Raw genomic sequence first — 17,212 nt, forward strand, 5'->3', positions numbered from 1 at the left:
AGGCCGTGGCATAGTGGTATTGCCATTGGACCAGTAAACCAGAGACCCAGTGTAATGTTCTGGCGACCCAGGTTTAAATTCCGTCACTGCAGATGGTGAAATTTGAATTCAATAAAAAGCTAGAATTTAAAAAGTCTAATGATGACCATGAAACCATTGTCAATTGTCATAAAAACTCATCAGGTTCACCTAAGTCCTTTAGGGAAGGAAATTTGACGATCTTACCTGGTCTGGCCTACATGTGACTTCAGACCCACAGTAATGTGATTGACTCTTAACTGCCCCCTGATGGGCAATTAGGAATGGACACTAAATGCTGGCACAGCCTGTGACACCCACCCCATGAACAATTTTTAAAAAAAGCCAGATAATATTGGTCGGATGTTGAATGAATAATTCACATTTGGGCAGCATGGTAGCACAAGTGGATAGCAGTGTGGCTTCACAGCGCCAGGGTCCCAGGTTCGATTCTATGCTGGGTCACTCTGTGCGGAGTTTGCACGTTCTCCCTGTGTCTGCGTGGGTTTCCTCCGGGTGCTCCAGTTTCCTCCCACAGTCCAAAGACGTGCAGGTTAGGTGGATTGGCCATGATAAATTGTCCTTAGTGACCAAAAAAGGTTAGGAGAGGTTATTGGATTACTGGGATAGGGTGGAAGTGAGGGCTTAAATGGGTCGGTGCAGACTCGATGGGCCGAATGGCCTCCTTCTGCACTGTATGTTCTATCTGTCTTCACCCAAGAGAATGAGGAGGTACATATGGAGCTCAGGGAGAGAGACTGAGGTTCCTGAGCAAATTGTCATCGGGAATGACCAGGTATTTGAGGTGTTGGCAGGCTTAAAAGTGGACAAATCTCCAGGTACGGATGAATTGTGTCCCAGAATGCTGTGGGAGACGAGGGAGTTGATTGCAGGGGCTCTGACCCAAATTCCTCTCTGGCCATGGGGGAGGTGCCAGAGGACTGGAGAACAGCTAATGTGGTTCTACTATTTAAGAAAGGTTAAAGAGATAAGCCAGGGAACTACAGGCCAATGAATCTCACGTCAGTGGTAGGGGTAACTATTGGAGAAAATTCTGAAGGAGAGAATCTATCTCTACTTGGAGAGGCAAGGTTTGATCAGGAATAGTCAGCATGGCTTAGTCTTAGAAGGTTCTGCCTAACAAACCTGATTGTATTTTTGAGCATGTGACCAGTTGTGTTGGTGATGGTAGTGCAGTTGATGTAATTTACATGGATTTCAGCTAAGCCTTTGACACGGTCCCACATGGGAGACTTATAAAGAAGGCAAATGCACATGGGATACAGGGTAACTTGATAAGGTAGATTCAAAATTGGCTCAGCTGAAGGAAACAGAGGGTGATGATAGATAGTTGCTTTTGTGACTGGGAGCCAGTGTCCAGTGGCATACCACGGATCTGTGTTGGTTATCATTTATATAAATGACTGTGTGGGGGGTAGGATCAGTAAGTTTGCAGATGATACAAAGATTGGCCGGTGGTTAACAGTGAGGTTGTGGGGGCAGCATGGTGGCCCAGTGGGTTAGCTCTGATGCCTCATGGCGCCGAGGTCCCAGGTTCGATCCCGGCTCTGGGTCACTGTCCGTGTGGAGTTTACACATTCTCCCCATGTTTGCGTGGGTTTCGCCCCCACAACCCAAAGATGTGCAGGTTAGGTGGATTGGACTCGCTAAATTGCTCCTTAATTGGAAAAAAAATGAATTGTGTCCTCTAAATTTATTTTAAAAAACAGCGAGGTTGTGTCTTGGGTTACAGGGATGGTCAAATGGGCAGATAAGTGGCAGATGGAATTTCACCCTGAAAAGTGTGAGGTGATACACTTTGGAAGGTGTAATTTGACAAGGAAGTATTCAACGAATGGTCCGACACTGAGAAGTTGTGAGGAACAAAGGAACCTTGGAGTGTTTGTCCATAGATCTCTGAAAGCAGAAGGACAGGTTAATAGGGTGGTGAAAAATGCATATGGGACAATTACCGTTATCAATTGATGCATAGATTATAAAAGCAGGGAGGTCATGTTGGAAATGTATAAAACTGTGGTCAGGCCACGACTGGAGTAGTGTGTGCAATTCTGGTCACCACATTATGGGAAGGATGTGATTGCTCTTGATGGGGTATGAGGCAATGCACCAGAATGTTGCCTGGGATGGAACATGGAGCAGAGAAGACTGAGGGCAACCTGATCGAGGTGTAGAGGATTATATGGGGAGTAGACAGGGTGGATAGGGAGCAGCTGTTCCCTTTAGTTGAAGGGTAGGGTACAAGAGGACACAAGTTCAAGGTGAGGTTTAGGGGGTATTTGAGGAAAAACATTTTTCCTCAGAGGGTGGTGACAGTCTGGAATGCACTGCCTAGGAGGGTGGTAGAGGCGGGTTGCCTCACATCCTTTGAAAGGTACCTGGATGAGCACTTGGCACTTCATAACATTCAAGGCTATGGGCCAAGTGCTGGCAAATGGGATTAGGTAGGCAGGTCAGGTGTCTTTCATGCTTCGGTGCAGACTTGATGGACCAAAGAGTCTTTTCTGCACTGTATTCTTTTGTGATTCTGATCCTGTGATCTGCTAATAGAAATAAATAAGTACAGTCTGATAGCTATGACAGCGACATAGCTACTGGATGATGTAGATTGTGTCCTGAATATGAAAGAGTACATGATATTTAGGAAGGACGGGAAGCTAGGAAAAGGTGCATGGCTATCTCTCTTAATTAAAGATAGTATTAGCACAATAGCGAGAGATGACCCAAGTTCAGGAAACGAAGGTGTAGAAGCATTTTGGCAAAAGGTGAAAAATGATAAGTGCATGAACCATGGGGTGGAGAATGGCCGTTGTTGCCGAAATCCGGCACGACACCGCTCCCACGATTTTTTGGTCCCTGGTTGTGTGGTAACCTTTGATGTGGCACCTTATCAAATGCCTTTTGGAAATCCAAGTACATCACATCTCCAGGTTCCCTCTATCCACTCTAATAATAATACTTTGTCAAACATGATTTCCCTTTCATAAAACCATGTTGACTCTTTCCGGTTGCATTAATAATTTCTAAGTGCCGTGCTATAACCTCCTCAATAATAGATTCTAGCATTTTCCTGAAATCAGATGTTAGGCCTACAGGTCTGCAGCTCCCTACTTTCTGTCTCCCTCCTCTCTTGAATAGAGAAGTTACATTTGCTGTTTACCGATCTGATGGGACCTTTTCAGAATTTTAGAAAATTACAATCAATGCATCTAATATCTTCGCAGCCACTTCTTTTGAGGACCTAGGGTGCCTGCATGCAATAAAGCACTGCTGGTGGATTAATGAGGGCCGAGTGGGACTTCCACCTCTCATTGGGGCAGAAATACTGCCTTCTGCACAGCATCACAGAGGCATCAGTGGCCACTGCTGGGACTACAGAAGAAGGAGATGATGGATAGCTAGAGCAGGTAATTCTGGGGTCTTGGGCTGGGAAGATTTGGGTAGGTTAGGGAGAGGGGTGGTATAGTGGGAGAGGGTGATCAGTTTAGAAAGGTAACATTTCAGAAGGAAGGGGAAGGTTCAACCATGGTGGGGTGCCAATACATGGTCAGCAAAGGGCAGCGTCCAAGGACTCATTCCCCCTTCCTTCTTGCCCTTTAACCAGCCAACCATTTCATGACGTGGGAAGTGTATTATCAGAGTCTTGATAATGAACCTAATTAACCCTTAAGGACTTATTTAAATCTGGCAGGTGGGCTGCCTATTCTAGTGCCCGTCCACTCTTTATATTACGGGGGTGAGCTCTGGGGTCAACAGGAAGGTGGCGGTTGGGCGCTCAATTGATTTTAACTGCCCCCTTGTGGAAAATAAGCCCACCACAGGCATGTAAAATTCAGCCCAAAATACCTGTTGAACACTTCCATGAGTTCTTTATTTCCCATTATTAGTATCCAGACTTATTCTCTCGAGGACCAATCCTCACTTTAGTAGTTCTTTATATTTTTAAACACTCGTAAAAACTCTGATATTCTTTTGTTTCTAGCTAGCTTTCTTTCATACTCAAATTTCTGCTTTTTTTTTAGTCATTCTTTGTTTTGTGACCTACCACTAATTTTTGCAGAAGTATACCTTTACTTTCAATTTGATATTATCTTTCACTTCCTTAGTTAGCCACGGAAGGAATTTATTTTCTTAGAGTCTTTCTTCTTTCTCATTGGAATATATCTTTCCTGAGTGTTATGAAATATCTCCTTAAATGTCTGCCACTGCATCTCTCCTGCCCTACCCTTTAACCTATTTTCCCTGTTCACTTAAGCCAGCTCTGTATTTGTACCATTGTAATTGTCTTTATTGAAGTTTTAAACACTAGTCTTAGACCTATTCTTCACTCCCTCAAACTGAATGTGAAATTTCATCATGTTATGACCACTGCTACCTAAAGGCTTCTTTACTGTGAGGTTATCCTGACTCATGGCACATTACAGTTCTAGAATAGCTGACACTCAGAGCATGCTGCTCTAAGAAATTGTCCCAGAAACACTTTAGGAACATCCTAATGCTATCTTTGCCGATCTGAATCGTCGATATGTAGATAAAAATCACCCAAGGTTATTGTCATTCCTTTCTTACAAGCCCCTTTATTTAGAGTCATACATGTTTCCAGCATGGAAACAGGCCCTTGGTCCAGCTTGTCCCTGCCGCTCAGTTTCTATCACTAAGCTAGTCCCACTTATCCGCATTTGGCCCATATCCCTCTATATCCATCCTGCCCATGTGACTATCTAACTGTTTTATAAAGGAAAAAATTGTACCCACCTCAACCACTGCCTCTGGCAGCCCATTCCAGATGCTCACCACTCTGTGTGAAGAAATTTCCCCTCTGGTTCTAGACTCCTCTACCTTTGGGAAAAAATGTTGACTATCTACCTTATCTATGTTCCTCATTATTTTATAGACCTCTGCAAGTTCTCCCCCAAGCCTTCTACGCTCCAGGGAAAAAAATCCCAACCTATCCAGCCTCTCCTTATAACTCAGACCATCAAGTCCTGGTAGCATCCTCGTAAATCTCTTCTGCACTCTTTCTAGTTTAACAGGATCCTTCCTATAATAGAGTGACCAGAACTGAACACCGTATTCCATGTGTGGTCTTACCAATGTTTTGTACAACTTCAATAAGACGTCCCAACTCCTGTATTCAATATTCTGACCAATAAAACCTAGCTTGCTGAATGCATTCTTCACCACCCTGTCCACCTGCGACTCCACCTTCAAGGAGCTATGAACCGGTACCGCTAGATCTCTTTGTTCTGTAACTCTCCCCAATTCCCTACCGTTAACTGAGTAGGTCCTGTCCTGATTTGATCTAACAAAATGCATCACCTCACGTTTATCCAAATTAATCTCCATCTGCCATTCACCAGCCCACAGGCCCAATTGTTCAAGATCCTGTTGCAATCTTATATTGCAACATGGGGCTGGTTTAGCACAGGGCTAAATCGCTGGCTTTGGAAGCAGACCAAGGCAGGCCAGCAGCACGGTTCAATTCCCGTACCAGCCTCCCCGAACAGGCGCCGGAATGTGGCGACTAGGGGCTTTTCACAGTAACTTCATTTGAAGACTACTTGTGACAATATGCGATTTTCATTTCATTTCATTTCATTTCATATAACCTTCTTCACTATTCACTATGCTACCAATCTTGGTGTCATCTGCAAACTTGCTAACCATGCCTCCTACATTCTCATCCAAATCATTAATATATATATATATATATATATAACAAATAACAGTGGACCCAGCACCGGCCACAGGCCTCCAGTTTGAAAAACAACCCTCCACAACCACCCTTTGGTTTGGGTCGCCAAGCCAATTTTGTATCCAATTGGCTACCTCGCCCTCGATTCTGAGATTTAACCTTTTGCAACAACCTATCATGTGGTACCTTGTCAAAGGCCTTGCTAAAGTCCATGTAGACGATGTCGACCGCATTGCCCTCATCTACCTTCTTAGTTACCCCTTTAAAAAACTCAATCAAATTCGTGAGACATGACTTTCCCCTTACAAAGCCATGCTGACTTTCCCTAATTAGCCCTTGCCCTGTCTAAATGCATGTAGATCCCTCAGAATACCTTCTAACAATTTACCCACTGCAGAAGTAAGGCTAACCGTACCCCTTTGTATAATGTGGTTACTGTTGGGGAGCCTGTTAAATGCTTCCACAAGCGACTTCTTATCTTTACTATCTATTATCTCGACCCAAACTAATGCTACATCTTTTTCTTTTGATCTAAGATCTTTCACTGTTGTGTTAATGTCATCCTTAATTAACAGGATTACCCCACCATCTTTTCCTTGTTTCCTGTCTGTCTGAAATGTCAAACACTCTTAAATATTCAAGTCCCATCCTTAGTCACCTTGCAGCCATGTCTCTGTAATGGTTGACAGGTCATACATATTTATTTGTAATTGAGCAGACAATTCATCCATTTTGTTATGGATGCTACGTACATTCAGGCACAGTGCCTTTCGTTCTGCATTTTACTATTTCTGCAAACTCTGGTCTTATCTGCTGTCACACTGTTAAGTTTGCACATTCTGTCTCTTCCTGACATGCTCTGATTTTCATTTCCCTTTTTGCCACAATGCTCTCATCCTGTCCTTTGCCTTTAATTTACCACATCTTCCCTCATTTGAACCCTCACCCCACTATTTCTACCACATTAGTTATATGACTTACCAGATATTATAAAGTTACAAATTTTAGTAAATTCAAAAGATGTAATTTAAAGTGCAGAATCAGGTTTAGACTGCAAGTATAGTTGTATTTGAAGAAATTTAAATAACATTTGTAAACATATGTCAGCGTACCTGAACAGGCGCCGGAGTATGGCAACTAGGGGATTTTCGCAGTAACTTCATTGCCATGTTAATGTAAGCCTACTTGTGACAATAATAAAGATTATTTATTTGTTCAAAACTATTTCTGCTAAAACCTAATAGCTGCCCCAGCTCTTACTCCACATTCTTCACAGTTTATGCAAATGTCATGGCAAGAAATCTTCAGGTATCAATGAAAAACCTCCACTGGTACTGTGAAGTCAAAGTGTAGATCAATTCATGAACAATATTTCTGGAAGAACTTTCAAAAAGTACAATTTAAAAATATAAAAAAACATTCGTTGCTAGATTTTATTTCCCCTCAGGGCAAAGCGAATGCCCTAAGCGGAATTCGCTTACAGAACATAGAACATTACAGCGCAGTACAGGCCCTTCGGCCCTCGATGTTGCGCCGACCTGTGAAACCACTCTAAAGCCCATCTACACTATTCCCTTATCGTCCATATGTCTATCCAATGACCAATTGAATGCCCTTAGTGTTGGCGAGTCCACTACTATTGCAGGCAGGGCATCCCACGCTCTTACTACTCTCGGAGTAAAGAACCTACCTCTGACATCTGTCTTATATCTATCTCCCCTCAATTTAAAGCTGTGTCCCCTCGTGCTAGACATCACCATCCGAGGAAGAAGGCTCTCACTGTCCACCCTATCCAATCCTCTGATCGTCTTGTATGCCTCAATTAAGTCACATCTTAACCTTCTTCTCTCTAACGAAAACAGCCTCAAGTCCCTCAGCCTTTCCTCATAAGATCTTCCCTCCATACCAGGCAACATTCTGGTAAATCTCCTCTGCACCCTTTCCAATGCTTCCACATCCTTCCTATAATGCGGCGACCAAATCCATAGAATCCCTACAGTACAGAAGGAGTTCATTCGGGCCATTGATTCTACACCAACCCTCCGAACGAACATTCTACGTAAGCCACTCCCCCATCCTATCCCCATAACCCCACTCATTGATCATGGCTAATCCACCTAACCTGCACATCTTTGGATTGTGGAAGGAAACCGGAGCATCCGGAGAAACCCCACGCAGACACTGGGAGAACTAACTCCACACAGACAATCACCCAAGGCCGGAATCGAACTAGGGTCCCTGGTGCTGTGAGGCAGCAGTGCTAATCACTGTGCCACAGTGCCTCCCTTTACCATTGGCCAACGCGTTTGTAAAGTATTGTTTTGAGTAAATCTGACCTTGGTGTATGTTTGCCTTATGGTCGTACCACACTGTTTTCAAACAAAAATGAACCTAAAAAGTGAGTATTTTTCAATATTGGAATATACATGATTTGAAGTTTTAAACCTCAGATGATTTTTGTTCATCTTGTTTTTAATAGAAAAATGACTGTTATGAATTGTACAGCAGTTTAAATGCAAACAGTTATCCCAAACCTTGATGTTTGTGCCATCAAAGTTTAAAAATAATGTTGTTTCTTTCATTTTACCTACCCGTTTTATGAACTTTGAATGCAACACTAAAATATTGTGTCAATAAGGTATGGGTTTACAATAAACTTGTAAAGTGAAATTGTATAACTGTACTTTACGCAAATATGATCCAGGCAATTCTCAACTGTTTTTAAATTACTTAAAGCTGTCGTCTAGGTTTTTTTTGAGGCTGGGTTATTTCCCACAAGTTTGAGAAAAGTATTTTCCTGAAATCAGAATGAACGGTGCTTGTGGAACTTTTGAACATTTCCAAGTCTCTTTGTGATCTAAAAGTTAACTTTAACTTATTTCTACCCCAGTGCCCGATGATGCTGAAAATGAGGGAGATGCCTTGTTACAATTTACCGCAGAGTTTTCTTCAAGGTACAGTTTTTTTTCCATTGAAGGAGAAGTCCATGCCACTTTTAATATTGATTAAAAGAAAATTCTTCTCTAATGTTAGGTAATTGAGAACAATTTTAAATGTCAGGTATAATAAATAAAAAATCAATTTGCAACAGTTAATGCAAAGACAGTGGACGAATCAGGAATTATAGGGAAGATTGCAACTTCTAATTAGACATGGCAGCACAGTAGCATGGTGGTTAGCACAATTGCTTTACAGCTCCAGGGTCCCAGGTTCGATTCCCCGCTGGGTCACTGTCTGTGCGGAGTTTGCACGTTCTCCCTGTATGTGCATGGGTTTCCTCCAGGTGCTCCGGTTTCCTCCCACAGTCCAAAGATGTGCAGGTTAGGTGGATTGGCCATGCTAAATTGCATTTAGTGTCCAAAATTGCCCTTAGTGCTGGGTGGAGTTACTGGGTTATGGGGATAGGGTGGAGGTGTGGACTTGGGTAGGGTGCTCTTTCCAAGAGCCAGTGCAGACTCGATGGGCCGAATGGCCTCCTTCTGCAGTGTAAATTCTATGTAATCTATGTAATATTTGTCCAGAGAAAATCTCAGAATAAAATGATAAACATGAAGAATATGAATATAATCACTTCCATGCCAAATTGATGAGATAAAAGTGTCTTCACTTTTTTCACCGCAAGGGTGTTTACCTAAATTGAGTTTGGGCAGTTTCAACTCTATTCTTGGTCAGTGCTGGTTAACAGGGTAAGGCTATCCACAAATTGGCACCTCTGTGGAGATCTTTCCATCCACTTGGGTGCTTTAGAGGGTGTTGTGAAGTTAAAATTGGGAGACCACATTGAAGTAAGATGTCAAAACTAAACTTTACATCTGACCTATGCAATAACTATTCTGATGCTGTGTGATGCTGGCGTTTTTTCCGAAGCCTGTGGGTGTCTATGTGCATGCGCCTGTCGGACAATGACCTGAACTTTGCAGTTGGAATAACAGTGAGGTGATCAGTGGTCACTGTTAACAATTAATAAGTTGTTCTAGTGTCTAATTAACCATGTTTTAAGATGAAAATCAGGAAGTTGCTGTTCGCGTTGTCCTTTGCTAATTTCCCTGGGTTCGTACCTTATCACGACACTCTGCATTCAAACATATGTGAAAGGCGTGGTATTGTGATACTAACCCACTAGATACACGTACCCATTAAGTATCCTCAAATAGTTGGGGCTTGTCCACTTATAACAATGTGATAAGTCTTAATTCCAACCAGTCAGTGCAACTGGCACTAAGAATTTTCTTGTGTGACGGCTCATTCGTTCCAATTTTAATTATTGGAGATTTTTTTTAAATAAGAAAGAAACATATTTTACATCTGTCTCGTAATCCCATCTTTCTATTTTGTTTTCTATATTTGATTCTATGTTGAATTAAATATTCTAACTGGGGCTTCCTGATTTCGACCCACCATGACTCAGTAATGATTCTCCAAGTTGATTAGTTTAGAGATGGGCTAGGTCTCAGATTCCCTGTAGTGTGCATTGCACTGTCATACACTTGATGTCCGTAAGTTGCCGCACAAAAGCCTACAATGTCTACGGGTCGGCTGTAAGTACAGAAGGGGAGTCCTGTTTGTGCTCTGCTTATTGTCTGCTAACGGCAAAATCTGGGCCCATGTTAATCAAATGATTCCAGTTTGATAAGATGCAACTAACAGTAATGGAAAAGAATTGTGAACATCAGGGGATAGTTGAAAACTTTGAATAGGTATGTGAAGGAAATCTTATAGTACAGAGACAATCATAGATCATAGCATAGGAGGAGGCCTCTTGAGACTGTGGCAACGTTTGCAGGAAATATAATAATAATAATCTTTTATTAGTGTCATAAGTAGGTTTACATTAATACTGCAAGTTACTGTGAAAATTCCTTAGCCGCCACACTCTGGCGCCAGTTCGGGTACACAGAGGGAGAATTCAGAATGTCTGATTCACCCACAGCACGTCTTTGAGGACTTGTGGGAGGAAACCGGAGCCCCCGGAGGAAACCCACGCAGATACGGGGAGAACGTGCAGACTCCGCACAGACAGTGAGCCAAGCCAGGAATCGAACCTGGGACCGTGGCAGGTGAAGCAACAGTGCTAACCACTGTGCTACCGTGCCACCCATATTTAGCTAGACTGAGTTCCCAACTCTTTACCTGTAGTCTTCCAAATTCTTTCTATTCCGGTGCTTATGAAAAATACGATTGAATCTGCCTCCACCACCTTCTTAGCAGTGCATTCCAGCTCTTAACCACTCACTGCATTAAAAAAATTATTTTTCCTCGTGTCACCTTATTTTGTTTGCCAATCTCCTTAAGCCTGAGTCTGCTGACGCTTGACCTTTCAGCTAATGGGAATAATTTCACTCTTATATACCCTCTCTTATAGATCCCTCATAATTTTGAACATCAGCAATAAATCTCCTGATATCCTCCCCTCAAAGGACAGCAACCCCAGCTTCTCCAATCTCTCTATGTAACCAAAGTCCCTCCAAATCCTTTGTCCCCAATCTTTTCTGCATGATCTCTAAAGCCTTCATGTCCTTCCTAAATAATGGGTCCAGAATTGGCATGATACGGCAGTTGACGCCAAACCAGTGTATTATAAACATTCATCATAACTTCCTTGCTTTTGTATTTTGTGCCTCCGTTCATAAAGCTCAGTACTCCATGTGCCTTTTTTATTGCTTTCTAAAGCTGCTTGGCCTATTTCAGAGATTTGTGCACATATATTCCTGGGTCTGTCTGTTCTTGCACCCTCTTAAGAATTGTACCTTTACTTTATATTGCATTTCCTCGTTCTTCCAATCAAAATGTATCACCTCATACTTCTCTGCATTAAATTTCATCTGCCACATTTCTGCCCATTCCACCAGCCTGCTCAGGTCCCCTTAAAGCCTATTACCTATGTTCACATTGCTTTGAGGTTTATGTATCACCTGCAGATGTTGATATTATGCCCTGCAAACCCTAGTTAAGTCACTAAGTTATATAAAGAAAAGCAGTGTTCCTAGTACTGACCTCAGGGAAACCTGCTGTTCACTTGTCTGAAAAACAACTGTTACCACAATTCTCTATTTTGTCACTCAGTCAACTTTGTATCCATGCTCCCACTGTCCCATTTATCTAATGGGTTTCAATTTTGTTGTCAAGCTTATCACGTGGCACTTTATTAAATACATTTTGGAAGTCCATTTAGACCACATGACCACCATACCCTCATCAACTTTCTTTGTTACCTTATAAATACATCAGCCAAGTTAGTTAAACATGATTTACTTTTAACAAATTTGTGCAGTTTTCCTTGATTAATCAACACTTTTCCACATAACAGTTAATTTTGTAGTTTCTAAAAACTTTCCCATTACCTGGAGTTGCTGGGTTTATCCTTGCAGCTCTTTTTGAATAATTGTGTAACAATTGAAACTCTTCAGTCCTCTGGCATCAACCATATATCTAAGAAGCATTGAAACATCATGGGCTGTGCGTCCCCAATTCCCACTCCTGTTTCCTCAATTTCTACTCCTGCTTCCTGAGCATAATCAAATGCATCCCATCTGATTCTGATGACTTATCAATTTCAAGAACGGCCAGCCTCTTTAATGTCGCCTCTTTATCAATGTTAGCCGTCTATCTCAACTACCTCTTCATTCTGGTTTAGCACAGGGCTAAATCGCTGGTTTTGAAAGGATACCAAGGCAGGCCAGCAGCACGGTTCAATTCCCGTACCAGCCTCCCCGAACAGGTGCCGGAATGTGGCGACTAGGGGCTTTTCACAGTAACTTCATTTGAAGCCTACTTGTGACTATAAGCGATTTTCATTTTCACTTTGAATCTGGCAGCATCTATGGGAAAGTGGATTTGAGGGATTATAACAAATCAGTCATGATCACATTGAATGGCAGAGCAGATTCAATGGGCTGAATGGTCTTCTTTTGCACCTACAGTTTATGGTCCTGGTAAAAACCCTTTACAACTCTTTTACTATTCATCTGCCTATAGAAAACTTTTCAATTCCGGTGGTGGTGCCGTTCAAAAGAGCTGCCAGCCTCTGACTAGCTGGCAACTCTCGACGGGAGGAATTTCATCCCCGGGATACTGATCCTGGAAAAAGACCTACTGCTGATCTGCCGAATTGTCTGATTGGCATATACCACTAACAGCGTTCCCGGGAAACTGCAAAGCCAGGTTCTCACCAGCTCTACAGCCAACGGCTTAGGCCCCTGTTGCTAGCACAAAATTCTGCGTTCTCCCTTTGTCTTTTATTTCCTCCTTCACTTCCCGTCTGAACCTTCTATATTCAGCCTGTTCTCATTTGTATTATTAACGTGACATCTATCATATGCAGGCTTTATCCAATTCTAATCTGGCAAAATTTGCAAATTATTCTATAAAACACCAATTCTAACAAATGATATCAACTGGAAAAATGAATGTTGAGTCCTGGCAAAAGAATGAAAAGCACTTGACCAGCAAGCCATAAATAGTATGTAGTTTTCCTCCATTCACTGAATTCAAAATTCAACTTCTCCATAAGGTCTCTGCTGTTTTATCATTCTAATCAAGTTTTAATTAGATATCTCGTCCAGCATCCTTTCTCTCTGTGTGCCAGGACTGTTCAAACTGAAATTTCCTTCCTATGTTATGACTGTAAATTCCAAGTCAATGATCATAGTTGCTCTCAGTAATTGCTCTTGAAGTGAAATACTGGAAACTATTTTCACTGCAAATTCAGTTTTCTTGCTGCTTCAAATATACTGTAAAAAGTTAACTTTGTTAATATTTTACATTGTGCAATAATACATCTGAATTACTAGTATGTAATTGAACTGATGCAGAAATATATTTATGCAAGTTAACAAAGCCATTGGCATATTATTAATTCAGGTCATTATTTCCTGACATCTGTGCACAGCCTTTGACCAAGTGTGGCATCAAGACACTCTGGTAAAATTGAAGTCAGTGGGGATGAGAGTGGGGTGAAACTCTCCACTGGCTGGATTCGTACCAAACACGAAGGAAGATGATTTTTGTTGGAGGCTAATCATCTCAGTCCCAAGATATAGCTGCAGGAGTTTCCCAGGTCATAATAGATTCCTTGTTTGAGTGTGTTCAAACTGTAAAAGATTTCATCATCTCTTCTGTTGGTCCGCTCTTGACTGAAGAGTCCAATGCAGGGTTGGTATGGATGTCCACAGAACTGGTAGTTCATATTGCCATTGTTGGTGCTTGGGGGAAATTTCTACAGCTGTGCCACCTCTCACCTTCCTGTGGGCATGTTGGATGTTGCAAGTTTGCAATAGATGGTCTTCAATACCTGCTGAACCAAGTTTCAGTACTTTCTTGCATTTGAGCCAGTCGGCTGCAGAGATTTCCAAGAGAGCTGGTCTGGTTGTTTGCAAAATTTCTGCAAAGACATTTATTCAGAGGGCTCAATTCAACTAAATGGGAACAAAGTCCCATAGCGAGTGTATTTAGCCGTGCGCTTCCTGACAGTCACGTTGTAGAAGGGGCCTCAGCAGGGAACACACGGCTGAGGCTGAACATAGCCCCATTTTGTACACTGGGGAGCTCCAAGGCCCCCCGAAACCATCCCCGAGCCCCCAGCCTGAAGCACTAGGGGAGGGTCCTCACACCCCCAAAGGGTACCACTGGCCCGATTGCATGTGTGCAGAAAATGCCATCTTGGCCAGTGCTTATGCCAGGGAACTTCCAGGGTGCCCAGTTGGCACCAGCAGTGCCAGGGCACTACCCTGCCCAAAGGGCATGCAGCTTGGGGCCTCTGACCCCATGGGAGACCCCCACGAATGCTGTTCCATCTGGTCCCTGTTTGTGGGCACCAGAGCTGAACGGTGCTCGCCCTCAGGTGAAGGAGATGAATCCAAAAGCCTCCGGTACCTCTGAAATCTGCACGTTACAGTAAGACTAGCTGCTTCGCTCTATTATGCAGATTTGCCTAAAAGTGATCCCACCCACAATGGGCGGGATTTACATCGCAACACCTTGCGAGATTACGTTGGATCCCGCAAGGCGTTGCAAGCCGGGTAGATCCGGGAGCAGGGTCGGCCCCGCTTTTATTGGCCACGCTACGCTGTGGCGAGCTGCTTTTCAGGTGCAGTGAGGCTATTGGATCATGCCCAGAGTAGCACCCTTGGCCCAACAGTCTTCACCTGCTTCATCAATGATGTCCATTATAAGGTCAGAAGTGAGAATGTTTATTCAGAAATGCAATTTTTTCATTTGTAGCTCCCCAGACAATGTACCAGCTGTGCCCACATGCAGCATGACGTGGACCACTGTTGGGCTTTGGCTGATAAGTGGCAAGTAACATTTGCACCACATAAATTCCAAACTACAATCATCTCCAACAAGAGGGAGTCTCACCACCTCCTTTGACATTCAATAAGATTAGCACCGGTAAATTCTCCACCGTTAACATTCTGGGAATGTCACCATTGACCAGAAACATAACTGGACCAACATATAAAGATTGTGGCGACAAGAACAGATCAGAGACTGGGTATTCTGCTGTGAGTAACTCACCTACTGACTCTCCAAAGCCTTTCCACAAGTCAGAAGTGTGATTAAATACTTTCTGCTTGCCTGGATGAATGCAACACTTAACATCTGGAAAAAGCAGCCTGCTTTGGAATATCAGGGGACTTAACGACCCAGTGAAAACATCCAGAGTCTTCGCCCACCTGAAAAGTTTGAAAGCCGACATAGTCTTCCTCCAAGAGATGCACCTGAGAGAAAAGGACCGACTGCGGGTAAGGAAGGGCTGGATGGCACAGACCTATCATTCCTGTTACGGGATGAGAGCCAAGGGGGTAGATATACTGCTAAATAAGAGGACGGCGTTTACGGTGACAAGGATGGTTATGGACCCAGGGGGACGGTACATCATGGTCATAGGTGTCCTGGAGCATGGGGGGAAATCCCCAACATATACACGCACCGACTAATCATGGTGGGGGGGAATTCAACTGTGTACAGGACACAATGACAGACAGGTCGAATCCAAAAACAGGAAAGACCTCCAATGTGGCGAAAGAACTCTGCATATTCATGGAGCATATGGGGGCTGTGGACCCATGGCGGTTCACTCACTCGGGGGAGAAGGAGTTCTCCTCTTATATTCACAGATCGACTTCTTTGTAGTGGAAATCGGTGCTTCCAGGGGTAGTAAGAGCGGAATATTCCACAATCATAATCTCCGACCACGCTCCACACTACATGGATGTGAGGTTGCAGACGGCCGTGCCCAATGCCCCCATGGAGGTTGGACTCGCACTCCTGGCTGATAAGGCTTTATGTGAGAAAATAGCACAGGCCATATACATTACTAATAACTAGAATGGGGAGGTCTCGCCCTCCCATGTTCTGGGAGACTCTGAAGGCTGTGATCAGGGGTGAAGTTATTGCATACAAAACACAGAGATAGGGAAGAGAAGATGTCTAGGCAGCAGCTAGTCGACTCCATACTGGAAGTAGACCGGCGATACTCTGAGGTCCCGACTGTAGAGCTCCTGGCGGAGAGGAAAAAGCAACAAATGGACTTTGACCTGCTCTCCAAGAGGAAAGCAGTGCACCAACTACACCAAGCATGGGTTACCCTGTATGAGCACGGAGACAAAGCCAGCCGCCTGCTGACTCACCAGCTGAGAAAGAAGACAGTAATGAGGGAAATAGCTCAGATTAGGGACAGCGAAGGCAACCTAGTAGCGGAGCCGGAAAAGGTCAACAAAGCATTCAAGACCTACTGGGGGCTGTACACCTCCAAGCCCCCAGCAAGAGAATTGAGGATGAAGCAATTCCTCGATGGACTGGACATGCCAGTCGTGGGGAGGATAGGATAGGAAAGGGAGGCTGGAAGCACCACTAGAACTGGGAGAAGTCATGGAGAGCATCAACTCCATGCAGCCGGGGAAGGCACCGGGACCAGACGGTTTCCCAGTGGACATCTGCAAAACATTTGCGACGGCACTGGCCCCGCACCTGCGGGAGATGCTCACAGATTCATCCTGCCACCTACCCTAGCCAAGCCTCAATCTCGCTGATATCCAAGAAAGACAAAAACCCAACAGAATGCGGGTCCAACAGACCTATTTCGCTGTTAAATGTAGACGCGAAAAGTATTGGCGAAGATCCTAGCCAAAAGGTGGAGGACTGCGTACCAGAGGTAGTGCGGAAGACCAAACAAACTTTGTTAAGGGTAGATAGATTTGACCAGCCTGATGCAGAGGAGATTTACCAGGATGTTGCCTGGTATGGAGGGAAAATCTTATGAGGAAAGGCTGATGGACTTGAGGTTGTTTTCGTTGGAGAGAAGAAGGTTAAGAGGAGACTTAATAGAGGCATACAAAATGATCAGGGGGTTGGATAGGGTGGACAGTGAGAGCCTTCTCCCGCGGATGGATATGGCTGGCACGAGGGGACATAACTTTAAACTGAGGGGTAATAGATATAGGACAGAGGTCAGAGGTAGGTTCTTTACGCAAAGAGTAG

General features: G+C 43.6%; 1 protein-coding gene across 3 annotated transcripts in view; it reads left to right on the top strand.

The window, feature by feature from the left end:
- Positions 1-17,212, top strand: part of faf1 (Fas (TNFRSF6) associated factor 1) — a 612,606-nt gene that overhangs the window by 289,893 nt on the left and 305,501 nt on the right. For all 3 annotated transcript variants that reach the window (XM_072510911.1, XM_072510913.1, XM_072510912.1), the window contains one exon: positions 8,622-8,685. In XM_072510911.1, coding sequence (XP_072367012.1) covers positions 8,622-8,685 — 64 coding nt within the window. The remainder of the gene's footprint in view (positions 1-8,621; positions 8,686-17,212) is intronic.

This window comes from Scyliorhinus torazame, chromosome 7 (genome assembly GCF_047496885.1).
Source record: "Scyliorhinus torazame isolate Kashiwa2021f chromosome 7, sScyTor2.1, whole genome shotgun sequence".
In the NCBI taxonomy this organism is placed as follows: domain Eukaryota; kingdom Metazoa; phylum Chordata; class Chondrichthyes; order Carcharhiniformes; family Scyliorhinidae; genus Scyliorhinus; species Scyliorhinus torazame.